The following is a 26,739-nucleotide window of genomic DNA, read 5'->3' as shown; positions in this document are numbered from 1 at the left end:
CTGCAGCTTTGCTCCCTGGAACCTGCCGAGTACCTCCGCGTCCTGCGTCTTCCAGTGGCACAAGCGGCGTACCGGACACTGTGACAAGGACCCCACCACGTGCAGCCCTGCTCCCCTCAGGCCCCTCCTAGTCCTCCTTTCATTTCCTGAGCTCTTTCCAATGAAACCTACCCAGCTTTTTCTCGTCTCCTCGTTCTTCTCCAAAAACGCTCCAGTCCCTAAGGCTGGATCCGTCCAACAACCATTTTGCTCCCGACTTTGTAAATGCTGCTGAATAGAAGTCCTCGAAGACATTCCTGGCGTTGTGCCTACTTTCTGATTTGTGGCCTCACTAAGTCTGTGCATCGCTTGGCAACTTCTTCCCGGCATCGTTTCATCCACTGGAGTGACGTTCACTAAACCTTACAACACTCGCGACGCCCCTGCACTCAGCCCCAGGAAGGCTGACACCACCAAGAGAGTCAAGGACCCCAGGTGGACATTGTCTCCATTGGCTATTTCTACACTTGCCAAGGTTCACTCCACACCCGCGTGCGCTGAAACCTTTCTCTGCCCATTGTTACTCTCCTTCCTGGACGCAGCTCCCGTAATCTTTCATTCTGGAGAGTTCCTGCCCTCTTAGCCTCTTTTCTTCAAGTTCCTGCTCTCTCACTCTCTCTCTCGGCTTTTGGTAAAATGTATGTAACATAAAATTTACCCTTTTAACCATTTTAAAGTGTACAATTCACGGGCATTAAGCAGCTGTACTGTGCAGCCACCATCGCTACGCATTTCCAGAGCCTTTTCGTCATCCCACACAGACGCACTGGGCCCATTAGACCAACAACTTCCGGTTCCCCTCCCCCAGCCTCTCTGTGTCTGTGCCTGTTCCCAGCACCTCACATCAGTGCAATCGGGCAGGATCTGCCCTTCATGTCTGGCTATTTCATTAGCATAACGCCTTCAAGGGTCCATAGTTCCTGGCTCTTGGGAGTCACTCAATATTACCGTCCTCCTCATTCTGACTCCACTGTGTCTTGTTCACTGCTTCTCCAGTTGCCCGGAGTTCAATTACGAGGTCAGAAACAAAGCAAGTCCTGACTTCCTGTGTCCTCCCAGCCCCCGTGACAGTGCCGTCAGCCAACACCGACTCACAGACCACAGGTCACCGTGCTCTCTCAGCCCCCGGCCGCGTCCCAGCTCTGCATCTGTGTTTTGTCTCTCTTCCCCACGGTGTACACACCTCCTGAACCTGCTCAGCACCTCTGGGGACACTCTCACTCTGCACTTGTCATTTCCTTGCATCAGAGCGAAGATGAGTAAGGACAGGGCAGGCTGCCACACACGCTGCTGCTGGCTGGCCAACCAGTGTGTGCACCACACCAGCTACCAACGCTGTGCCGGCCTCTTACGGAACCGTCTCTGCCTTTCCATCTCCTCTCTCCCCACCCCCAATCAGGAATCTAAGCTTCAACCACTTTCAGCTTCCATTCTGCCATCTGTGAAATGGACGTGATTCCTCCTGCCTTATTAAGTCACAAAGTTGTTGTAATAAAATTAAACGACTGGGAAAGTGCCTAGCAACCCATTATTAATACATTACTGAGTCATAACAAGTTGAATTAGTGTGCGCATATGAAATAACACTGGACAGCCCTGGTGCGTTAAACGTGTGACACGTAAAGGGCAGTAAGTCAGTGTCAGGACATGTACATCACTGAAACCTCTAACCACTGATGCAAACCACATGGGCTCTGGAATTTTGTTATCCTGTTGATAAAGTAATGGAGGCTACCTTGTTGGCGGCAGGAAATTCATTGTTCCTACAACTACTGGGACTGGACAAAGTGGCAGTGGCTGCTGAAACCAGAGTCAGTGTCCTGCAGTCACTTCCTTTCCTTAGGTTTTGATCTGCTTGGCTGGACTTGGTTACTGTACCATCAGTTACATTTGCCGGTAGGTGTAGTTTAAAACAGCGTAAATGCAGACCAGACCGTATTTAAAACCAAACCAAAAAAGTTCACTTTTAAAGACTGTAAGGAGCAAAACAAACAAAAGACACAGGTGGGATGGGGGAGTGCGGGATGGAGGGGGGAGGGGACAGGCAATATCACAGTGGGTGGGGGGAGGGTACAGGCAATGTCACAGTGGGGGGAGGGGACAGGAAATGTCACAGTGGGTGGGGGGACAGGCAATGTCACAGTGGGTGGGGGGGAGGGGACAGGCAATGTCACAGTCGCGGGAGGGGACAGGCAATGTCACAGTGGGCTTTTCTCTGCTATGTGACGTACCTGGCAGACACATTGGTTGTGAAGGAAACACATTCGTTGACAAATGTTAATGGTGTAGTCCCGGTAATATCTTCCCACTGGGCAGGAGTGGTTCCACCTGAAATAACAGGATTGTTGGAAAAAACTGGGCAGCAGTCCAGACTCCAGGCTGTACAATCCCGTCTGGGGCCTGGCTGTGTTCACCAACAGAAACCCAGCCACGCCTCACAATGACGCACTGGAAACAAAATGACTAAAAACTGCATGCTAAAAACCAACAGGGAGAGCAAACGGGCCACCATCTCCCAAGGAAATGAATTGAAGGGCGGTTATTTGAACAACTGCTTCACAATGTTAGATATTCTAGTCTCTGCCTGACATTCTGAGGCTTTTATTGTGATTGCTCGGCTCTGAAGATAAGTATAAATTGTATACAGTTGATGAGTTGAAAAGAGCCTTTGACCATACAAACAGCTGAATGTTTTGTTAAAATAATGAAAAATCCAGATATTCTTTTCTTCTTAAACTTCCCATTTTATGCAATTATTTTCGTGAAATAAAATTTTCTCTCAATTTGCAATTGAAAGTTGGCAAAAAATTGCTTGGAAAACATTAAGAGACCAATGTAAGTGCTGCAGTGAACGAATGGACGAATGCCCAAGGGGGCCTCTGTGCATCGCAAAATCGCCACGGAGGCTGGTGACAGCTTCCATTCCTACTGGGAAATCCAGCTGGCACAGATAAGAGTAAAACAGAGTGCTGTGAGAGGAATATGTGCTTGAGACGAAGAAAAATCGTGATTCTAACGTTTCTTAAGGAAGGAAATTATTAGAGAAAGGGCATGGAAACTGATTCTAATAGCCTCCAAATACAAAGTCTTAGCAGAACTATATAACACAGCACGGCACAAACGTCCTAACACCCAGGTCAACATAATTTCTAAACCAGTAACTAAATCTAAGAGGTAGTTCAGTACAAACCCATCTGAAGACGCAGGGACAGAAGAACGAGGCTGAGGGCATCCAGGCCCATGTGTCTACATGTGATCACCGACAAGGGCAGGTGTGCATGGGCAGTTTCCATATTGTTTCACTGCCACGCCATTATGTCGCATGAGACAGGAGGGTAATCTTATACACATGGGCCTAAAAGTATGGGAAAGAGCCAGGAATGCTTGCTAATAGCCAGAAATGAGCGTCTGGGAAAGCGATCACAAGCGTAGCATAAAAGCTCATTTTCGTCCATGTATTTTAAATTTTCCATGTTATTAAACTTAGGGGGTAAAGTCTCAATGGTTTGCTATCATAAGTGTAGAGAAAACATGACTAAGAAGGGAGAATTAGAATAAGGGTGAACATGCCTGCCAACATGAAGGAGAAATCCCAACACCTGGACAAGTGGGGACGGCCACCATTCCTGCTGACAATGGTATGAACATTACTGCACATCGGTGTCACGCAGCTACTATAAGTAGGGACATGATCAGTCAGGTGAGTCAGTGCGGACCTTTCACCTCTCACCATTTGGTATTGGGCAGGGACAACCAGTGTTCTGGTAGTGTCAGGAGTTTGGTGGTTGTCTGAAAGCCATTGCAACTTCCAATTGAAAAGACCAAAATTCAGTTAATCATTAAAAACCTTTACTTTGTTTTCCCCAAGTTATTTCAACAGATCAATGGTAAAAACATAACCAATTACTAGACAGAAGAGTTAGGTTTGAAGTACTGGGCATAATTTTTCAAGATGGTATTTTTCCACAGATATGAGATATCTGGAGTGAGGCCTTAGAAATGATGGGCGTGGCTTTGAGTCCCAGCTCTGCAGATATTTATGGTGTAATGCTGCACGTCTCATGGACCTTCTCTTAGCCTCGGTCTCCTTTTCAGTAAAGTGGGGTGAGTCTCCTGACAGGGCTCCGGTGAGGTATGTGACAAAGCACTGACGTGTCTCAGAGGATCCATCAGTAATTATCAGTTCACTCCATCTCACCTTCAGCTCCCTACTTAATTAGGACACTTCTCCTGAATTGAGGCACAGAACCCTGCCGGCATCTCATGACAAAGGTCATCTAATGTTACGAGGACCTAAGTTTCTTCTTTCAGAATGTTCTACTCGCATCCTCACGTGTGACTCACCTGTTATACTGCACAGTAACCTCAAGGTTGGTGCGTCTCCCCCAAAACCGTTCAGTATGACATCACTCACAGCTTTGGGGACAGGGATGGTCATGGTGATTGGCTTATGGAATTTTCTTCTTCTAGGTTCCAAAGTGACTATTGGACTGAAGGTGGCTTTGTTGCCCAGGATCTTCTTCACCAGCTCACCGTGCATCGGCTGAGCCTTTGCAAAGGAAAGAATGACAATAAGCAATAACAGCTCCATCTCATGTCAAACTTGTCCCTCAGTGCACCAGTGAGTCTGGTGGCTTCCAGTGCGGAAGTGAGTCAGCACTGTTATTAGGCACTAATGGAAAACGTCCCAGACCCAGGACGCCCAGTGCTCTGACCACAGGCAACAGCCCCTGGGGCGCGCGGCCTGACCCCCGCCCCCGCCGCGGCGCCCACGCAGCGCGCCCACCTGCAGGCCCACGCGGATCCGCTTGGTCAGCGCGCCCTCGGGGAACACCGCCTGCACCTGCGGCACCACCGTGCTGCTCAGCACGCCGCCCTCCGGCCCGATCAGGTGGCTGTCCTGCTTGACGCGCGACACCACGGCGAAGTACTGCGGGAAGTCGCGCGTGACGATGCGGCAGATGCGCTTCCGGTCCAGGTCCTCGGCGCTGTCCAGCACTGCGGACAGCGACAGCAGGCGCTCGCGCGGGCCTGACAGCCCAGGGCCTTCAACCCCGGCACACGGCTTTTTCCAACAGGAACATTCAGAGCAAGGCCACCCTACCACCACCAGAAAAACCTGCAACCTTTTGAGACCTGTCTGCGGTCTCTTTGTGGGGACAGGTCTTTGCAGGGCAAGTGACAGAAAAGCGTCTGGCCCCAGGCGCAGTGTTTTCCTGGCCACCCCGGGCAGGAGGGGCTTCAGGGCAAACCCAGCGTGAAATCCACCTGCTCTGCCCCTGGTTCATGGGAGGGAATGAAACTGTTCACGCCTTTTCTTTGCCAATTGCAAAGTTAGTTCAAAACCGTTCATTGGGGTTTTAAGAAGAAATATGGCTCTTTCAGTTCTCAGGGGGGGTAGTGCAGGAATAAAATGTGTCTTGTAAGGATAAGAATTGTGTTTGTGTGTTTACTCCAGGGGACTGATTGTCTCTGAGACAGTCACTGTGGATGTTAAAAATAAAAACCAGTGATTATGAATTCAGGATTTCAATATCCCCCCAAAACCACGAGCTTCCCAAACATACCACGTAACATCAGGAGGATGAGATCACGGGCATTTTATAAATTGCATTAGTGCAGACATGTAGGGCAAGAAGACAAACCAACTGCAGTAAAACGTAGCCCATGGACCTAAGCGGAAAACTGCATGTTGTGGGAGTATGGAACGCCGCTCACTGTCAGAAGTCACCTCCAGCCCTCACCTCAGGCAGGACCATTTCGCTGCCTACACAGTAGAGGTGGGCAGGAAGCAGAGTCCCGGGATCTGACCACACATCACTGAAGACAACGCACCGGCACGTCCAGCATACACCAGAAAAGAACGTATTCCACACATGATAACCCAAAATACGCAAAACAGATTCTGTTTTGAAACAAGCTTTCTACCTATGCAGAAAGTTGTAAGAGTGGGTGCCCATCCAAGGACAAGACCCCCATGCTCACAGCAGGACTGGTGACAGGCAAACCTCAGTGTGGGCAACAGAAATGGTTCCAAGAAGGAGAAGCAACGGACCGAGGCTTCATCAGTGGTTCATCCGAGGCTTCATGGAGCCAGCCTCATCAGTGACAGCCCCAATCCTTTCACTCTCGCTGGAGAGACTGACCTAAACACGTCTTCTCCCGTCCACCCCTTGCGTAGGGTAAGCCTGGCCTCTATTGTCACAGAAGCTGGGAGGACGCAGAGGACACTGAGGCAGCTGCCATCAGGCCCCATCCACGACCCACGACCACATGCCATGCAGCTGCCAGTCGTCCTGAAGGGGCAGCTACACAGCTGAGCATCCGGCCCAGCACAGGACGCGGTGTGCCCTCGGCACTTAGACTGGGTACTTGCCCATCTGTGTAGTCACTGAGAGAGGAACACGTCCCCTGGCGTGAGCACGGGGACCCAAGGAGGTCCAAGCACGACCTACTTCCCTCGCCTCAAACTCACATGGTTCAGCCTGCGGCTGCGCCCAAGCACGCCCTGGGATTTGGAGAGCTCAGATGGCCTAGGAAACATAAGTTACTCTGCCGTGTCTGTACGTGTGTGTGAATTTGACCCTGGGAACCCTCTTTCAACTATATGCACACATCTGACTGAACTTAATTTTCCTGTCTCCTTAACAATAGAAAGTTCAAAACAAATTATATTATCCTATGCTGCACTAGTTATGGGTCTATGCAAGTTTCCTGCAACAAGCTCAGCACTTTTTCTCAGTGTTAAACATCTCAGCTTTCATTTTTTTAAATCGTGGAGTTATTATCCAGTATCCGTTCATTTTGTTATGAAACAACAAATCTGTTCTATCCCATGTTTTAGGTTTGAAAAAATTTTATAGTAAAGATGTTGTAAAGTGTTCTGTACCTCACTTCTAAGGTGAGATCTGTACTATTTAAAGGATTTGGATTTTCCTGAACGTAACAACAAATATAGTGTGTTATCTCACTCATCAGCACTGGAACAATCCAGAATACTTGCTGTGGCAAAATAATACCACACACACACACACACACACTCACACACACACACTCACACACACACACTCACACACACTCACACTCACACACACACTCACACACACTCACACTCACACACTCACACACACTCACTCACACTCTCACACACACTCACACACACTCACTCACACACACTCACACACACACTCACACTCACACACACACACTCACACACACACACACCAGTTCATAAGGAAGAAACGCATCACTTTCATGCTTCTACCTCAGTTCTTTCGAGACTCGATAGGAAGTACCTTCATCCATGCCATTCAGGATCTCGTTCAACTCGTCTTCAGTGTACTCGCAGAAGTGCTCTTTCCAGCTGTCTCCATTCTCACTGCGCAGGACCACCAGCTCCCTCTCCTTCCCTCGAAGGGCAGCAAAATGCGGGATCTCCACGATCACAGGCCTGACACAGTAAGGCAGAACACTCAGTGTGGACAGCGGTCAGCCAGCAGCAGACAACCACCGTGCCTCCGTCTGTTGCAAAGTGACCTGGAATTCTCCTCTTTCTGGGGACAGGGACATAGCGGGCCGTCCTCCGAGCCCACGGCCAGCGGACGGTCGCACAGTAGCACTCCAGCTCGGGGGCATGGGTCCTTGGGGACATGCTGCTGCCTTAAGCCCAGTGGTGTTTCCCTGAGAGTGCATGTGGCATTCTGGAACTTCTCCTTCGATAAACGTAAGTGTGACACATTAACCAAAAGAAATGTGCATGCATATGTGTCTACGATGTGTGCCGATGGCCTAAGACGCTTTCTACGAGGTGCAAAATGACAGAATGGTTTAGGAGGGAAACAGCTCATGTGCGGCACAACTGGATGTGTAGTAATGAGATGTCAGAGAAGCTGACCGCTCGGGGACTACAGAGACATGCACTCACGGGCTGGCCTCGCCTTCCTGCGCTCGGGACACAACAGGTGCGTGCACACGCGTGGCCCTGCGCACTCAGCGGTCAGCCCCGTGCAGCGCCTGTTACACTCAGGCCAGGGCATGCAGCGTCCTACTCCAGCTGCATCCACCCTCAAAGCTTCCGGAGGCTTTTTCCATTTTCAGTCCAGGTTGCTTTGATACAGACTCCAAGTTCATCATAACAACATCGTAACTAGCACATAGGACAACTAGGCAGATGTCATGCTTTAAACAAAAATGACGGTCACAGCACTTTAAGGGAAAAGATATAAAAACATCACCCAAAAACAAAAGTCACATACCACAGGGTCAGAAATGGTCCACTAGAGACAGATTATACAGGATGTAAATCATAGAGAGGGACATGTCATGGGCACAATGACAAAAAGAGAAATCATATTGCAGAAGGAGGAGAGGATGGGGGCCAGCAGCCATCGGTTGGTTTGAAGTCACTCCTACCCAAGGAATTTGGTTCCAGGAGGCCCCAGCTGAAGGATGCGGCTGACCAGACTTTCTCCCTCATTAAGTGGGGGAGGGGCCGTTGGCAGGTGCAGCTTACTGAGCACATCCAAAGCAGCAGTGAAAGAAAGAACAGAAGTGAGCTTCAGGGGTGTTTTCCACCAAGCCCCAGTGCCACCCGCTGGTCACCAGGGTGCAGTCTGGTTTGGTCCTGCCTCCTCCATTGGTCACAGAGCAAGGAGCCAGACCCAGAGTGCTCAATGGAGGCGTGTGGATAGGGAGCACGTGGAGTCGGCCTGTCTGCGACCGCCAGGGCAGAAGCCGGCAAAGAAAAATGGTGTTCCACAGGAAAGACGAAGCTGCTGGGAATACAATGAAAACTGGCCCCATGCAGAGGCCGGGTGTTTTCATGGCTATTCCTCCACAGATCTGAAGATTATTGAAAAGCCTAAACGACCTGAGCATGAGGGAGGGGGGAGGGACTGGGACACGGTGTGACGGGAACCACGGATGGGGAACTCCTCTGACCACACAGCGCTTCCTGATGCCACCCAAAGCGGCAAGGGCTCCACTATGCCTCTGGCCTGACGGGAGGTGCTTTCTCGAACTGGGAAAGAGACATAGCCCTTTCCAGGTGCTAACGTAATTTGGAGCAACGTGGTCCTAGTTTGCCCCAAATTACAAGGCTTTAGAACGTTTGCTGAGTTCTAAAGCAAGAAATCCTCTCCCTGACATGACATCGGCAAAGCAAAACTTCATGATTAACAGGATTTTCTCCCTGTTTTCGAGCACAAAGATTTGCTATGACAAGACTTAAATACAATTGATTTGTGTCAAACTGTTTTGAACCTTTCCCCATCCAAAACGTCATCGTTTTGTCAGTTCTTGGCATGCTGAAATACCACTTCCTAAAACAGCAGCCGTACAAATAAACAGAAGAAAAAAGAAATGCTAGTTTCTGCTCAAAACTGCTAAAATGAGTATGGCGGAAGTCAGTCTTGATTTCGTCATCTTAATGAAAACTCTGACTACACAGCCCACCATTGGAGTGTGTAAGACCCAAGGTAGCAATTTTGATAACAGAAGAGACATATCATATGGACAAAATTTGTGGAAACTCTATAAAGGCAACACTGTTTTCCAGAGTGAACATATTGTTTCATAACCACATGAGACTTCATGTTTGGAATAGTAATATTTCTTTTATGACTGTACCATTAAGTCTCAGAGGAAAAAACTAACACGTGCCATTGGCTAGTCACACTGGAAGTCCAGCCGCTGTTATCACATCCACAGAGAAAGAATAAACTAACCTGAATGTTGAACTCATTAACGCTTTAAAATAAGAAGCATGTAAGTGGAGTCAAGCATTCAGATGCTACTTCCGATTTTTACAAAATTTCCTAGTGGCTCATCTTCTTTCAAAATGTCCTGACGTACCTTTTCCATTCCATTCCAGGGTGTCGGGCAGAGGACACAGCGCACTGGCGACTACGAGGGAGGCTTATCAGAAGCGCTTACCCAAGGAACTGAGCACCAGAAGGTCCGACTTCAATGAGACGGCTGGCCAGGCCTTCGCCTTCCACCATCGGGGGCATTGTCGCCAGTCGGTGGCGCTTGACCAGGCGGCAGGTGACGCGCGTGGGGGCCGTGCACTTCCGCGGGGGGATTATGATGCGCAGCCCATTGTGCCTGCAGCCTCTCATGGCACCGCCGCGGGCGTCCACCATGAAACTGACCAGGAAACTGAAAGTTGGAACAGAAGATTAGCTGGGGTTTGAAATACTGGGCAGAAAACAAGACCTACTGAGTTAGTTTTTTTTATAATGCACTGCTCCTGAAACATCTTCGGTCATTTATATGTATGATGGCAAAAATTTGTCTTTAAAGGTTATTTTAGTTTATTCCAAAGTCTTCATTTCTGTTCTGCTGTTGTTCTACTTTTTATATTATTTGTATCTGTAATCTAAGATGATTTTGCTGATTTCTGCTACTTTCTGTTGATAATATAAATTATAAATAAAAATATATCCAGTTGGCTTAGAAAGTAGAATGAAAACACATAAAAAACACGGATAAGTCTCCTTTTGTTATAAATGCAAACATTTCTGCTTCCTTCAATGTGTATCCAGAAAAATCCACACACTGAAGTAATGGAAGGATGGGGGGGAGACCCACACACTGAAGTAATGGAAGGATGAGGGAGAGACACACACACTGAAGTAATGGAAGGATGAGGGAGAGACCCACACACTGAAGTAATGGAAGGATGAGGGGGGGAGAGACCCACACACTGAAGTAATGGAAGGATGAGGGGGAGACCCACACACTGAAGTAATGGAAGGATGAGGGAGAGACCCACACACTGAAGTAATGGAAGGATGAGGGGGAGACCCACACACCGAAGTAATGGAAGGATGAGGGGGAGAGACCCACACACTGAAGTAATGGAAGGATGAGGGAGAGACCCACACACTGAAGTAATGGAAGGATGAAGGGGAGAGACCCACACACTGAAGTAATGAAAGGATGAGGGAGAGACCCACACACTGAAGTAATGGAAGGATGAGGGGGAGAGACCCACACACTGAAGTAATGGAAGGATGAGGGGGAGACCCACACACTGAAGTAATGGAAGGATGAGGGGGGGAGACCCACACACCGAAGTAATGGAAGGATGAGGGGGAGAGACCCACACACTGAAGTAATGGAAGGATGAAGGGGAGAGACCCACACACTGAAGTAATGGAAGGATGAGGGAGAGACCCACACACTGAAGTAATGGAAGGATGAAGGGGAGAGACCCACACACTGAAGTAATGAAAGGATGAGGGAGAGACCCACACACTGAAGTAATGGAAGGATGAGGGAGAGACCCACACACTGAAGTAATGGAAGGATGAGGGAGAGAGACCCACACACTGAAGTAATGGAAGGATGAGGGAGAGAGACCTACACACTGAAGTAATGGAAGGATGAGGGGGAGAGACCCACACACTGAAGTAATGGAAGGATGAGGGAGAGACACACACACTGAAGTAATGGAAGGATGAGGGGGAGAGACCTACACACTGAAGTAATGGAAGGATGAGGGGGAGACCCACACACTGAAGTAATGGAAGGATGAGGGAGAGAGACCCACACACTGAAGTAATGGAAGGATGAGGGGGGGAGACCCACACACCGAAGTAATGGAAGGATGAGGGGGAGAGACCCACACACTTAAGTAATGGAAGGATGAGGGAGAGACCCACACACTGAAGTAATGGAAGGATGAGGGGGAGACCCACACACTGAAGTAATGGAAGGATGAGGGAGAGAGACCCACACACTGAAGTAATGGAAGGATGAGGGGGGGAGACCTACACACTGAAGTAATGGAAGGATGAGGGGGAGACCCACACACTGAAGTAATGGAAGGATGAGGGAGAGAGACCTACACACTGAAGTAATGGAAGGATGAGGGGGAGACCCACACACTGAAGTAATGGAAGGATGAGGGAGAGAGACCCACACACTGAAGTAATGGAAGGATGAGGGAGAGACCCACACACTGAAGTAATGGAAGGATGAGGGAAAGAGACCCACACACTGAAGTAATGGAAGGATGAGGGAGAGAGACCTACACACTGAAGTAATGGAAGGATGAGGGAGAGACCCACACACTGAAGTAATGGAAGGATGGGGGGGAGACCCACACACTGAAGTAATGGAAGGATGAGGGAAAGAGACCTACACACTGAAGTAATGGAAGGATGAGGGAGAGAGACCTACACACTGAAGTAATGGAAGGATGAGGGAGAGAGACCCACACACCGAAGTAATGGAAGGATGAGGGAGAGAGACCCACACACTGAAGTAATGGAAGGATGAGGGAGAGACCCACACACTGAAGTAATGGAAGGATGAGGGAGAGACCCACACACTGAAGTAATGGAAGGATGAGGGAGAGACCCACACACTGAAGTAATGGAAGGATGAGGGGGAGAGACCCACACACTTAAGTAATGGAAGGATGAGGGGGAGACCCACACACTGAAGTAATGGAAGGATGAGGGAGAGAGACCCACACACTGAAGTAATGGAAGGATGAGGGAGAGACCCACACACTGAAGTAATGAAAGGATGAGGGAGAGACCCACACACTGAAGTAATGGAAGGATGAGGGAGAGACACACACACTGAAGTAATGGAAGGATGAGGGAGAGACACACACACTGAAGTAATGGAAGGATGAGGGGGAGACCCACACACTGAAGTAATGGAAGGATGGGGGGGAGACCCACACACTGAAGTAATGGAAGGATGAGGGAGAGACCCACACACTGAAGTAATGGAAGGATGAGGGGGAGACCCACACACTGAAGTAATGGAAGGATGGGGGGGAGACCCACACACTGAAGTAATGGAAGGATGAGGGAGAGAGACCCACACACTGAAGTAATGGAAGGATGAGGGAGAGAGACCCACACACTGAAGTAATGGAAGGACAGAGCAGAGAGGAGATCCACAAATTACACTATACTCTTTCCCAATTTTCATTGCATTTGCTGGTTTTTGTTTGTTTGTTTGTTGAGAAAAGAAAGAGGAAAACCACAGATCCCTATCCATGTGGATGTCACATGGCTTCACCAGCACAAATGCCGCAGGTCTCCACACCTAGGCATACATTGTGACAACCTCTAAGATTCTGAAAGGTGTTAAGCTGTGGGCTAGAAACACAACTCACTTCTGTTAGACAAGATAAAAGGAGAGCGTAGCGCCCTCTCACAGCAGAATCCAGAACTCACTAATCATGCTCCTAAGGGGAAACCCTGCTGTTCATACTGCGGTGGCGGAGGGCGCACCTGCCCCCACCGGTCTGGACAGCTCCTGCAGTGGGGACCAGAGGGGAGGCACCCCCGCCGCACGTGCACCAGCAGGCTGGACACAGCACGCCGGCCGCCTGCTAAGGTTTCGTATGGAGCAAAACCAGGGGCTGGAACCATCAGCTCGGTACTGAGTGGATGTTCTGGTCTTTCCCAAGACACAAGTATGAAGGTTGGCTGCTTTTCATGTTACTTGTCTTTAAGTATAAATCCTTAAAAAATCTTTTCTGTTTGTGTTTTTACATGTATTAAAGAATTGAAGAACCTGTATTACTTCTGGATGAATATAAAGGTTTGTGTTCCTTTTTATTCTTTTTATTTGACTATGTGTATGTTGATTTTTATGAAAACTAGAAAAAAACTACTTAAGTTTCAACCGGTGCTGTTCCAAACTCATTGCAGTATTGCTGACTTTCTCTACGTTTCCCACCTTTTGATTACTATCACCACTGGTGACCATACAGGGACTCCAACTTGTTAGGAGTTTAATAGTATCGTGTGTCCGCTTAATATTACCTCTCTCAGTGCTGTGTGTACCCAGGAGGGCACTGAGGAGCTGCCTGTCACTCACGCCATCTGTCGTCCCATTTCCTTTCTCCATCCCAGGGACAGCTCACGGCCTATATGACGTCCCCACAGAGAGAGCACGAGGGGATCTGCTGGCAGTGCATTCTCTCTCTGAAGCAGTGACATCCTTGGCTGGAACAATGGTTAAGCATGTGCTTGACTACTTCCTCTGATCTTGTCACTGACTGCTCCTTTTGAGACCCTCTCTGTTCTCATTTCCTCCTCCTGCAACATTTGTCACCCTCCTACTAATGCCGGGCGCCCTGCTAGGAACTGCGGTCACAGAGAGGAACGACACTGTTGCTGCCGCCAAGATGTGTAGCTTCTGAGCCCCAGATGTCACATGAGGGTTTGGCTGACTCAGAATCACTTACTTTCCTGGTGACTGAGAAATGAGTTATAACCACACCCAGGAGCCATACAGGGGCCACAATGGCAGCAACCTTGTTGGCCATATTTCTTCCTGTGTTCCCCCAGCCCTAGCACAACGTGGATGGAGATAGTTGATAAATAATTCTTGAGTAAGTGAATGAATGGAAGAGCGAAAAGAACAGGTTGTGAGAAGTTGTACATATTTATGTCTAATAAAGAGAGGGCCTTCGTGAGAGTACTGTGTTCCCCCGAAAATAAGACCGGGTCTTATATTAATTCTTGCTCCAAAAGACGCAATAGGGCTTACGTTCAGGGGATGTCATCCTGAAAAATCATGCTAGGGCTTATTTTCCAGTTAGGGCTTACTTTTGGGGAAACACAGTTGAAGATAATTGAATTCTTTGGTCAGAACTCATTCAAATTACTCGGGTATTTCAGCTCATAAAATAGCAAAAATCAGACTCAAATAATGTAACTGCGGAATGAACAACTAAAAAGTTGAATATGTAGAACTGGATGCTACAAGAAGTCTTTTCTTCAAATAAGAGGGAATAAGAGATCAATAATGATTCAAGTTATATCTCGATGCTGATGAGAAGTCTTTTAGGCAAAAGTCAACATGCTAATCAGTTAATCCCAATAGTTTATAGCATAAAACTGGGTACACATTGGAGCATTTTCATTAACCATGTCGGATTTCCCAAAGGTGTCCCTATTTAGATAGGTGTAGAATTAGTTGATAATTCTTCTATGGTATGTGAAATAATTTTCACAAGCAAAAAGCAGACTATAAGAAACCATTCACTTTTTTGTTCCACAGGAAAAAGTGAAAAGTTGGAAGGTGTGAGTCACGAGATGAATCAATTCACATACTGGAGTTGAGTAAATAAATATGACTTTCTCCTATTTTCAGGAGATTAAAAATGGGACAAGAGAACGTCCATAAACACCTGGAGGTGACAGGCACTGAGATAAAAGGCTGCCGTGAGTGGGGTCGGGGACGGGGGGGGGGGGGGCCTGTGAGTGACGCCCAGCTCTATGGCTGGTGAGCTTCGCGCTGAAGCCCCATCTGTAAACAAGGGGGAACCTAATGCCCTGACGGGGACAGTGAGGGTTAACTGCGTGGGTAAAGAATCCGGAATCCAAAAATGCTTGTTCCCATACCTTCCTTTCCCTGCACCTCATGATTTCACATATTCTGGATGTCTTAAAAACTATGGTGCAATATGACACCTAGAAAATAATGGAGAAACTAGCATATACCGAATCCCTCCAGTGAACTGGAACTTTGCTGACAGTTTAATATAATAGGATGGTGGGCCTTTTATCAGCTTGTGAACTTGACTATTTAAATAAGACCTAAGAATCCTGCTGTCACAGAGCACACGCGGGGAAGCAGGGACCAGACCCTCGCCAGGGGCGCTCTCTGATCGCCGTCCCATCTGCGTTTGCCTCGAATTACTGTTGTGACTTTGGGCAAGGCGCTTAACAAACATTTCGGTTTCAGTTTTCTCAACCATAAAATGAGACTTTGACTAAATAAACTCCAGAGTGGCTTCTGGTGTTAAAACTCTATGTGTCATTTACTGTTAACGAGGCTGGGAAAGCTACTGGAATGTTCCATTTCAGATGCTCTGGAAGCATTCCTACTGGGGCGATAAGCTGCTCTCACTCCAAAGAAATACATATTGTTTCTGCGCCGCGGCTGACACGCCACAGCGGCTCTGCGGGAGGCCGCACTGCACCAACATCGACTGACGGCTGTGCAAACGGGAACGTGTAACACACTTGCAAAACTGCGCATCTCACTCCAGACGGAATTCGGCAATCATGCAAGTTAGGAACTCACTGCAAATTTCTAAATTGTGAGACAGTGTTATCACAATTTAAAGAGAATAAAAGCCCAAGCAATGCACCATCATTAGGCAGACGATTTGCCTACAAAGACATAATCTGATTAGCTGAACAGCTCCGTGCTTCCAAGGTGCAGCAGAAAACGTCCCAGTCTTTCACGGAACATACCCTCCACCCATTCTTAGGTTTGCTTTCAGTTCATCCAGGACCGGGGGTGGGGGCAGGAGGAGACTGCAGCATTCAGAGTTAGTTACTGGGTGAAAGTAGGAAAGGAAGGCTTCAGGGTGCTTCAGTGATCTGCGTGCACACAGCGAGGAGCCCCCTCAGATCTGATCCCCGGACGACCCTATACACGGGGCTTTCTCCTCTACGATCCCCTTAATTCCCCCCAACCCCAGAATTCCATAACTGAAACATTGATGGAAAACGGTTTTGAAAAAAGTGGCTCAAATTTGTTAAAATCACTAACCAGTTATTCATCATTCACGATTTCACGTATAGAGACATAGTATTTAGTGTATGTTTTAGAAGAAGTGAAAGGCTGCATATAAAATCTTCCGAGTTGGAAATATAAATGTTCTTATCTGTGGACAATCTGTAGTACCAGGATGCGTGATTGTGTAACAAAAATACTGTAATTAGCAGTATGCTGAGAACCTTCAGAATAGCTATCGGAATAACACACAATAAGGAGTATTTTTAGTGCACTGACTAGAATCGTTCTAGAGCACAAGTTCCAAAATATCCAAAGGCTGCATGTGAAGCAGTCCTAGCAAGGAAATGCACTGTTAATAGACTCTGAGCCTTCAGTCCACCTAGAACGTCATTTAAAAACCACCTGCTAAGTGACATGTGAAATCAAGGCCTTTACTATAACTTTAAAACAGGTCAGCCAATTAGTGTAACTGCTAAGAACAGTGTTTCAGCCTTGCCACACTTTTCTTGCCAGAAGCAGCCGAGATCCGTGACCGAGGCAGGTGGCCAGCAGGTGTGCATCAGTTTGGACACCCCCCCCCTCACTCCCACTGAAACCCAAGGTGCCCACTTCCTCTTCGCCCTAGAGAAGGGGAACTGGGCCACGGCCGTGACCTGGACACTGCCCCTGCCCTGGGGAGGCCTGCTCTCACTGAAGCACCCCGAGAGCGTGAATGACGCAGAGGTGACAGAGAGGAATGGGCACATGTTCAGAGAAGGAATGATGCAAGTTCACCTGCTGCTGTCACGGTCGATACACGGAGAGGTGCGGCTGCAACAGAACACACACTTTAGCACAGAGAAGGATGGATACAGTGAAACATAAAGATCAGAGGTGACTCTCCACTGCACTTTACCATTTATACACCATACAGTATTCACCGAAAGGGGCGGAAATGCGAGTGAGATCCAGCTCTGTGCAGGCGCTGCGATGGGGAGCGCCCGGTCAGGGCCCTGGGGACGTCAGAAAGCCCCTGGGCCCCAACCTGCAGCCTTGCTCAGCTCGGGCTGTGTGGGTGCTGGCAAAGCCTAAGCGTGCAAGGAACTACCAGACACCCACGGGCACTATAATGACAGTCACAGTCCGATTGCATGGACACAGTTTTGTCCCCATGGCTTTTCATTCATACTCCAAATATTTTCATAATGATCGTAAAGCCCTGTGGGCGACTTGAGAAGAAATGCCAACAGAGAAGGCGCAATTTAAAGAACAGCTTCAATGACAAACAGCAGCATCAAGTACAAGGCAGAGTGGGTGACACGAACTACCTACGTCACAAAAAGCGGTGTGAACAAACGAGGTCAGGGCTTGTCCAGACCGTCCTTCTGGCTCCGGGCCGCGGCCCCCATACTGGTCACAGGGCCTGAACTGGCTCTGTAGCCCCAGCCTCCACCACCTTTTACCTGCATCTGCTCTTCCTCAAACCTCACACGTTTTCACACGCTTCACCTGTGTTTCATACACAACAGGATGTGTTTCATGGACCAGAAATGCAACCTGACAACACAGTTCTGCTACTTATAAAATCACTGTCTACACCCAGAAGAATCTACCTTCCCGTACCTTTACACAGCGCGGGTGTGGGAAACAGAGGAGTGTGACCAAATTAACTGCACTAGGCAGTCGGATAAATATTAATATTGTCAGACGGCAAACAGCCTTGATTCCCTTACATTTCAAAGGGCAACTTGCCCTGTTAGAGCGAGTATCTTCACTTTCTTGAATAGATTTAATTTTTTAGAGTGGTTTTAGGGTCACAGCAAAATTGTCTTTGACATGTTTTTATGAAAAAGAAGTCCTCTAAAAGATCACTTTCTTATGGACTTTTAGTCGCTATAACATCTTCTAGAGCATGACATGAAGAACTGACATTGTTGGCACGTGGCTGTCATTAATCAACTATAAAATAAAGACCTTTGGAAAGACTTTGAAAAGAATCACAGAACTAGTTAGGACTAGGAACTGTGTCTTCCGTCTGCCAACTCATTATGCAGTTATGAAATGGAGCCGAGCTATAAAAGGCAAGTTCTTGCCCAAGGTTATGTTGGCAGGACCGTGACTGTGACACTGGAAGTAACTGTTGGTCAGACTGTGAGCTGCACTGTCGGCCTTTCTTTCCCAGATGCTGTGTCTCTCAGGCGGTCAGACTTTGGACTCGCCCGTCCCTGTTCCTGGCAGGCCTGGCCATGTCACTGGGAACAGTACAGGTAAAAAGAAGTCACTGCTGCTGCTCTTACTAACCGACAATCCCACATGGAATCTAACGGGAGGCTACACACAAAAGTAGTGGCGTGCACATAAAAAAGCTCACTTTATTACCCTCTCCACCAAAAATCACTTTTTTCCTAACATTTTGGGCAGATCTTGAAGTGGCTTAAGAATTCACCCAATTAATTAACAACGGACTGACTCAGTTCCTTGAAAAATATGTAAAAACTGCTACTCAGGAACCTGGTGTGTAAGGAACAGAAGGCCAGGCAGGAGCCGGTTACACATCATGAGGGGACACACCTTATTCGTGTGCGTGAATCACAGCTCGGTGGCTCTCACGCATGCGGCAGTCAGGGCCAGTGCGTGCCTAGCGGGAGTCGCTGTACTGCTGTAGCCACTGGCTGCACGGCTTGCTCAGATCCTGCCACAGACTCCGCCAGATGACACGTGCCTGGTAGCACGCGGGGAGCCCCACGTGGTGCCGTCGTTCAGATGAGCCACAATGTGCCCCGCTCAACTGCCCAGGGACTTGAGGGCAGTCTGGGAGACGCACAGGGACAGGAAGTACCGAGCACGGCAGTCCACTGAGGGCTGACTCGTCTTAGGCAAAATGCCAATCGTGTAAGGAGCCTGTAATCCTTTAACGTTCACCTTCCACACAAGTACCCTGAAACGCGGACATTTTCCGTGATGTGCCCAGGTCACACCCTGAGTGTCAGGGCCAGGACCTGGGTCGGGATCGGTCTGCTCTGACGACAGCCACCAGTCTTGCTCTCACAGGCTGTCTTCTGACCGCACATACCCACACACGGGTGCGTGTCCTAAGGGCCGGGACAGCACCCGGTTTTCCTTGGTGCCTGGCCCAGGCTTGGGACTTGTAGACTGGGACCGTGTGTAAGGAATGAGCACTGAGTGAACGGGAGAAAAAAAGCACGTGAGGGAACCAGGTGTGTGCTACTGAGCCAGGTCTCCCAGCAATGGAAGCTTCGGTAACAGTCACTCCTTTCTAACGGTGCCTACGAAACATATACTCGTACGTCCGGCCTACAGGCGCTGGTAGAAGTCACTGATGCCACAGCCCAACAACACAGGCTCTGCTGTGACTGGGCGGGCGGGGGCCTGGCATTAGGCGCCACTTTAAAGCCCAGGTACTTGAACGTATAGACAGAGTTGAGATTTCTTAGAGTCAGTGATCATATTTGACATTCATGGAAAACCTGGCTGACTAGAGACTGAGATTTTAAAGATCTTACCTTCACATGTGGTTACTCTTTAACCCCTGAACACTCAACACTCTGATTCTTTCGTAACCCAGCAATGAGCAGCCCGTCACCTTCTGCCTAAGACAACGCCCCCCTTGCAGGTGGGATATGGATTTCGCCTGCTGCATGTGCTGCTGGATTCTGAGCTCTCCTTCAACACTCTAGGCCCACCTCTTCCTTTTTCTCATCGTGGCTCCGAAATTTACTAGCAGCAGCACATTTGCTGAATCGAGAAGGTGAGTGGGGACGCGTGCAGACTCGAGCCCCCTTCTTGGAATCCCCACTTCAGAGAGCACGTGAACTCCTGTCCTGTGTGTGGGACTCACATTTCTGTAAACTTCATTTTAAATGCACTGACACGTGAGAAAAGGCATCTAGTAACAAGGCAGGCAATCTCCATAAACAGAACTTTTTAGAAAGCAAATGGTCTTGCCCCTCCTTTTTAGATATTGTTTTTAAAAATAATTTTTATTTTACAGCTGACATGTAGGCCATCTTAAAGGCAAACTGTGAACATTCATGAGACCACTGGTATCTACCTGCTAGTTAAATAGCAAGATGTCTGACGCAATTTGACCAGCTATTTTAAAAGCAGTTTTCCCATGCTGAATCCAGCCTTTTCCACTGGTCTGTCTGTGCAGACAGAGTCCATGGGGGGTGGGTGCAGCCACGTTATTTACAAGTTGAAAGCCAGGCCACTTCCCCTGTAAGCTAGGCACCAGCTCCAGCCACGGGACAAAGCTGTGGTTTTCACACTCATCTGTTTTTACCCTTGACCTGGATACTGGACACTGACGTACTTACCCTGAGTGAATAGGGCTGGAAGAAAGGGCCACGTTGTCCAAAGGCTCAGCGCCCCAGCTGAGGCGGTAAGAGTTCCTTTCTGCCTCCTTGGCGAGAGCCGATACCTAAACACAAAGGCCATGGGTTCAGTCCAAGTGCTTTTGCTTCCACTCAATGAGAATATAATCAGCTCTAAAAAGTGGTGTCACAGAAAGGTGGTGGTGTTACCTGGAAGAGCTTCCACTTAAAGGCATAAGACCAGGCACTTAAATTGTGCCTTCATAACATGTTTCCACTTAAGCTACGTTACTGGTACAAGATCGCATTTGTGTGATTGTCTTAGAAGAGAGCAGTCACTCATGGAACTGTTATGTCCAACTGATAAAGTCACAGCTAACAGCAACGCATCCGTGACAGACTCCACGTCTCTCCTGATAGGTAACAGTGCTAAATATTCAGAGATGTAATTTAACCTGCACCTGTTTTCTCATAGCTTAAATGCATCCTACCTCACACTTTTCCCTTTAATAGACATTTCATAAAGGAAATGATTTGTATATAATCTCCACGGAAGAATTCGGAATAGCTGAAGAAACAAGCAGCAGATTATTTTAGAAAACTTCTGCTCATGGAAAAGTCGAGTGAAAGCTTTTCATGTTTTAGAAAACCCGCAGATCTCGCACCCTACTTGTCAGTGAGTTACGATGATCATTTGTTTAGAGTAAAACACTTTCTCTGGACATTTCCAGCATCAGGCCATGTTCACAAGCTCGCCAAACAGAAACATGAAGGCAGAGTGACGTACCTGGTGGCTTGGGATGAGGACGGCATCGTCCGTCACGGCACTGTCCCTCAGGTAGGAGGCATGGCCCAGCGGGTGAGACCTGTCGGAACTGAAGGACCGGAGGCTGGTGGGGTGGCAGGAGGCCATGGTCACATGCCCACAGTGACGAGGGGTGGGAGGATGGAAGGGTGAGCCGAGCAGGAGAGTGAAGAGAGGGAGCTATTAGCCACCGTCCAGCTTCCAGGGGACACAGCTGCGAGGCGGCAGGGGACACGGTCCCAGTGCCACCCTGCCTCTCTGTCCAGGCGTCGCACTAATACCTTTCGACTGGCTCCTACCACTCACTGCCAGGGGCACCAGGGAACACACAGGTAGAATCTGATACTCCTAATCTGATTCATTTTCTTCCCAGAAAGGTTTGAAACCAGTGGCTGTCGCTCACTAACTGCCAACCCAAGTGACACACAGGAAACAATTCCAAGGCAGATCGCTTCAATCTGGGTTAAATGTCAATCTCCCCGCAACTCAGGAAAATACTTGCGGGAGAGAGCCAGCCTCAGAGGGAATAGGAGGGAAGGCAGGTTTTGGGCCCCCCATTTTCGCTCCTCTCCGCCCTGTCCTCCCGTCCAGCTGTGACTGACTCAGTGTGGGTGACGCCCCTGGAAGGTGCACAGGGCAATGGGCTGAGGCCACGCGCATGCTTCCTGAGGAAGTGGGTCCTCATGTTTGTCTCCGGTGTCCCCAGCGGGGCTGCAGCCGGGGACAGTGCTGCTCCCGTCTGTCCTGTGTGATGACGAAGCAGCAGTGTGCCGGTTGCCGTGGCGATGACACACATCGCACAGCGGCCGTGTGTGAGCGCCGCCAGAGCAGGCACAGCCGCCAGCACAAAGCAAACGCCACGACACTGACCAAACGAGGCTTCAGCACGGGCTCTAGGCCTTCAGAATCAATGTTTTTGTTGTGATCTGAATTTCAAAGTTCCGCATGATACACCCAAATGTGATGGGCAAAACTTGACATCCGCACAGATGCAAGTTCATTCCTTCCTAACCAGTTTTTACATGCATTTAATTGACAAATAGATTGACTGCTCAAATAAGCTATATTTTATGCATGTCAGCCCCAGAATTGAAATTCTCCATTCAGAATATCAGCCCAAAGCCCACAGGGGACGACGACGAGATACACAAGCTCTCACCACGGCACAGAAGCAAAGGCTGGTGGGAGCTCGGCCAGTGAGAGCTGCAGAATTATGGACTAAAATCAAGTTAGCATCGTTGTCCGCAGAAACTACCTTCACTTTGCAAACACACCCACTTCTGGAAGCCACACACTGGCACTGGTGTCGCCAGCCCAGCTGTCTCTGAGGGAGTCGCCCTGGTGGCCAGTCCGTGGTACTTCCAGCCTGTCTCCCTGCCTGCTGTGCTTTCTGCCTCCAGAGGGCAGCGACATGAATCAAAGGAGTTGATTATCGCCTCCTGTGTGTTTACACCTGCATACACCTGCGTTTTTCTAACAACGTGAAACGTGAACAGAACGTGGGGATTCATTACTTTACATCACAGGGCTCTTGGAGGACACTGAGGGTTGAGCCAGCTGCTGCGGGAGCGTCCAGTCGGCTGGTAAAGCAGCCACGGGTTCGGCCTAGCGGTGAGAGGCCGCTTCCATCGTGGCTGGTTCTACTGTCGTGCAGTGGGATTTGGATGGTGCACTTTCTAAACGAACTGCAGGCTACTGAGAGTAACCTGGGCCTGACCCTGAATCTGAGGATGGGCCACTGATAAAATTATTGTGGGAAAGGGTCTTTAATCTCAGCAAATCCTGTCTCAATTAGGGGAATGAACAATTTCTTTTCCTGCTTTAAACCACAAAGATAGCTTAGACCCAGTTGTGTGTATTCTGTGCCAACAGCACTAAATCAACAGCTCTTAAATTCTCTTCTCCTTTATTTTGTGTTAAACTAGGCCAAGAGACAGGAAACAGGAGAGTCACGCGTTGACATGGTAAGGCTGTCTACGCGCTCAATGGCCCCCATCACGTTCTGCGGGGCTCCATCATTAGTTACGGAATCTCTTCCCATGCTTCAGAACTCCAGACTGTGCCTTCACACACGTTAAGTGCCAGATTTACGTACATGAACAGCACATGACTGAGAGGCATTGGGGTGCAGGACAAGAAGTGGAGATGCCGTCACTAGGTAGAACTGGCCCTTACACGCAGCACGGGAACATGGAGACACGGGTGTCCAAGGGAAGGGGAGTGCAGCGTGGATGGGAACGACTGATGGTAAACAACGGCACCTCAGCTAGGACCTCGCCATGTGGCTGCTGCCATTGGAAATGGCAGCCAGGTCTCCACCGCCTCCCCCAGTGACACACCCTGACTGGGTGGGTGTCTCTGTTTTAGGAAGGGGGTATCAAGGAGCTCATCTGGGTGACAACGTAAAGCCATGTTCTGTAATCCATGTGTCGTAATAACGTGGACTTCTGGGTCTGTCTCCCAACTGGTTTTGAAGCAGGAGGGGCATAGGATGCTGGTGTTGCTGTTTGTCTTCCCTCAAGCCCCACCAGGAAAGAAATACAGAGAGAGAAGAAAGGAAAGAAACAGACAAGGTGACTTATGACCAGAAAAAGGAGATTAGAGTGCAGAGACAGACACCAGAGTGCAGACAGAGAGGGAAAAGACGGCGGGACAACGAATGCATTGGAACCATCTGCCTCAGTATCTCCACCCGTGTGATTTTATTCTAGCTCATTCTGCTTACTGCCTTCTAAAGTGCTAATTATTTGAGCAATGTTTATAGTTTCTCATTGCCCTGTTTTCTACGATGTTATAGAACCTACTGAAATGAAATAAAGGTAGAATATTCCAACAGTAGAGAATTACTGTCTGAAGCAATAATGACCAGCACAAAAGTCTGAAACAATTCAAGTCTCTGGCTCAGAAACTGTCCACTTGATTTAAAACATTACAGACAAGTTTAAATGTTTTGCAATAGATGGGCCATTGTTTTCATTAAGTCAGAGGTCGAGCTGTTCAGTTAATAAATCCACAGGAATATAAATTCTTACTCGCAGTTCAGCTAAGATTTGCCGGAAGTGTTGTGATGGTTTTAAATTTATACTTTTTTTCACTACAATACACTGCTTTATCGACACACATTAGGTTGCATCAAAGTCTATAATTTCACTGAAAAGTATAATAATTACTACCTTAGCAAGTTGCGACATTCATTAGATGTTCAATCAATGGAGTTCTCAAACCCTACTGAACAAATAAACATTGAAAAAGTTTCAATGTGTTTGTTCTCATATATGGAGAAGCTTCTGTGGTTCACTGCTAGTTAGTATTTTAAATTGAATTTGGATAGCGTTTTAAATTTGTAAGCAACAGCAAAATAATTTGGACACAAAATCCACCTAATCAGAAGTCGGTTGTGGTTTTATTCAACATATGTTGAACTGCACTGTTTTCGTTCTTCTGCTTCCAGGTACACGTTATGGAGCACAATCATTTTTCCCTCATCTCCAAAGACACCAGGCTAATGAGGTGTGTTTCCGGGACGCCACGCTAACGTCCCATCCACCACAAGAGGGAGCTGTGATGGCCAAAGTCAGGCCTGGGCAGGTCCTAGACGTTCTTTCTAGTAACATAGTCTCCCTTCTAGCTGAAATAGTTATTCAACTTAATACATAAAAATCCTAATTTGAGAATAAATCCATAATTCTAGAATATAAGCATGCCTGCCAACACACACACAGAGACACACACACTTGCTGGGCAGTGAGCGGGGAAATGGATGGACCAGGAAGGTCATGTTTTCATGCCATGTAAACCTACCTGGGCATGGTACTATTGAAAGCGTACCAAATAAAGAAATCGTGAAAAGGTAAAATGGTTACTGAAAAAGGTAACATACTGAATTGTCTAAGCAAAATAGAAAATAAGGAAATAAAACAAACAAGAGAACCATGGCAATGCGATGCTGACTGTGATTCCGTCCTGGTGCTCTAGAAATGCAAGTGGGGACCTGGGGAACAGATCGGGCCTTGCTTGTTTCATTCCCTGGTCCTGAGGTGCTGAGGGGAGAATCAGCAAACCACTGCCCCGTTTTACAGAAAGCATTGTTCTAAAGTCTTTCTCAACCTAAGTGCTTTGATAGAAGAGGCAAATAGCAGATCAAGCACTTGCTCTGAACAGAAGAGACCACACGGGACAGAAAGGCTTGTTGGCTGATGACAGTAACATGGCTATTCACAGATTATTACGAACTGGTGCAAAGCCATAAACATCCATTATACTGAAATCTGAAGTCTTTTAAGAGTCTCAGATTGTGCGCCAACATTCAATACACAGAACCCTGGGCCGGTTGGTTACCAGTCCCCCAGGAGCTGGTCCTTTTGCACCCAGACCCACGACACCCCCCCTCTGTGTCAGTCACTGGAGCCAGGGAGTCCATCCAACCTCCCCGCTGCTTCACCCAGCCTGTGATGGCCATCGGTCAGTTTTACCTCCTAGCTGTGTTCTCTAGCCTGTCACTTCTCAAACTGTCCCACGACTACCAGCACCAAGTCTCTAATATCAGCTCACATCCCTGCAGTGGTTTCTCATACGGTAGAAATGGCCAGGTCTAGCATTTGACAACTCTCCTCCAACCCGGGCTCATCTCACTGTCCGAGGGATCCCCACATACAGACACGACCCTTCCCTCACACTCACACCCCAGCACCACGCACCATCCCATGTGTCCCAGGAAAGCCTGAGCCTCTGGCTCAGCCCACCAGCAGTCCCAGGGGCCCAGTCTTTCTCCCACCCCATCGGACCATGGGTTTAGCCAAGGTACCTGGGCATGTCTGCTCCCCCAGCACCTACCACAAGGCAGCCCAGAAAGGCACTTACTACGTGCACCACACTGAATTGTTAAAAAAAAGGGAGGAGGGGCATTCGTGCTCAAGGAAGTCCAAGGAAAGTTTGCTTTTGCTAATTACCATTTAGAATTGACTACTCATTAGGGTATTTATTTCGTAGACTCCAAATATGCTGGGTACAGCTTATCACAGAGCCAAGATGAAACCTGCAAGCACGATATCACCAAGTAGTGAAAGGCATTAC

At 48.4% G+C, this 26,739-nt stretch overlaps 1 protein-coding gene across 33 annotated transcripts in view; it reads right to left on the bottom strand.

Annotated features, from left to right (window-relative positions):
* ANK2 (ankyrin 2) overlaps positions 1-26,739 on the bottom strand; it is a 359,674-nt gene that overhangs the window by 36,195 nt on the left and 296,740 nt on the right. For 19 of the 33 annotated variants that reach the window (XM_074338595.2, XM_074338609.2, XM_088792641.1 and 16 more), the window contains 9 exons: positions 21,649-21,751; positions 20,865-20,968; positions 17,323-17,358; positions 9,973-10,197; positions 8,452-8,550; positions 7,335-7,489; positions 4,826-5,037; positions 4,384-4,588; positions 2,271-2,367 (listed from right to left, as the gene is read on the bottom strand). In XM_074338595.2, coding sequence (XP_074194696.2) covers positions 2,271-2,367; positions 4,384-4,588; positions 4,826-5,037; positions 7,335-7,489; positions 8,452-8,550; positions 9,973-10,197; positions 17,323-17,358; positions 20,865-20,968; positions 21,649-21,751 — 1,236 coding nt within the window. Of the gene's footprint in view, positions 1-2,270; positions 2,368-4,383; positions 4,589-4,825; positions 5,038-7,334; positions 7,490-8,451; positions 8,551-9,972; positions 10,198-17,322; positions 17,359-20,864; positions 20,969-21,648; positions 21,752-25,467; positions 25,480-26,739 lie in introns of all 33 variants that reach the window. The other 14 variants (XM_088792646.1, XM_088792642.1, XM_074338597.2 and 11 more) reach the window with 6 other exon arrangements.

Source organism: Rhinolophus sinicus, chromosome 15 (assembly GCF_057876585.1).
Source record: "Rhinolophus sinicus isolate RSI-liver-muscle chromosome 15, RSI-T2T, whole genome shotgun sequence".
Taxonomy (NCBI): domain Eukaryota; kingdom Metazoa; phylum Chordata; class Mammalia; order Chiroptera; family Rhinolophidae; genus Rhinolophus; species Rhinolophus sinicus.
Note: the sequence above shows the minus strand (reverse complement) of the source record. Positions and strands in the feature narration are given on the sequence as shown.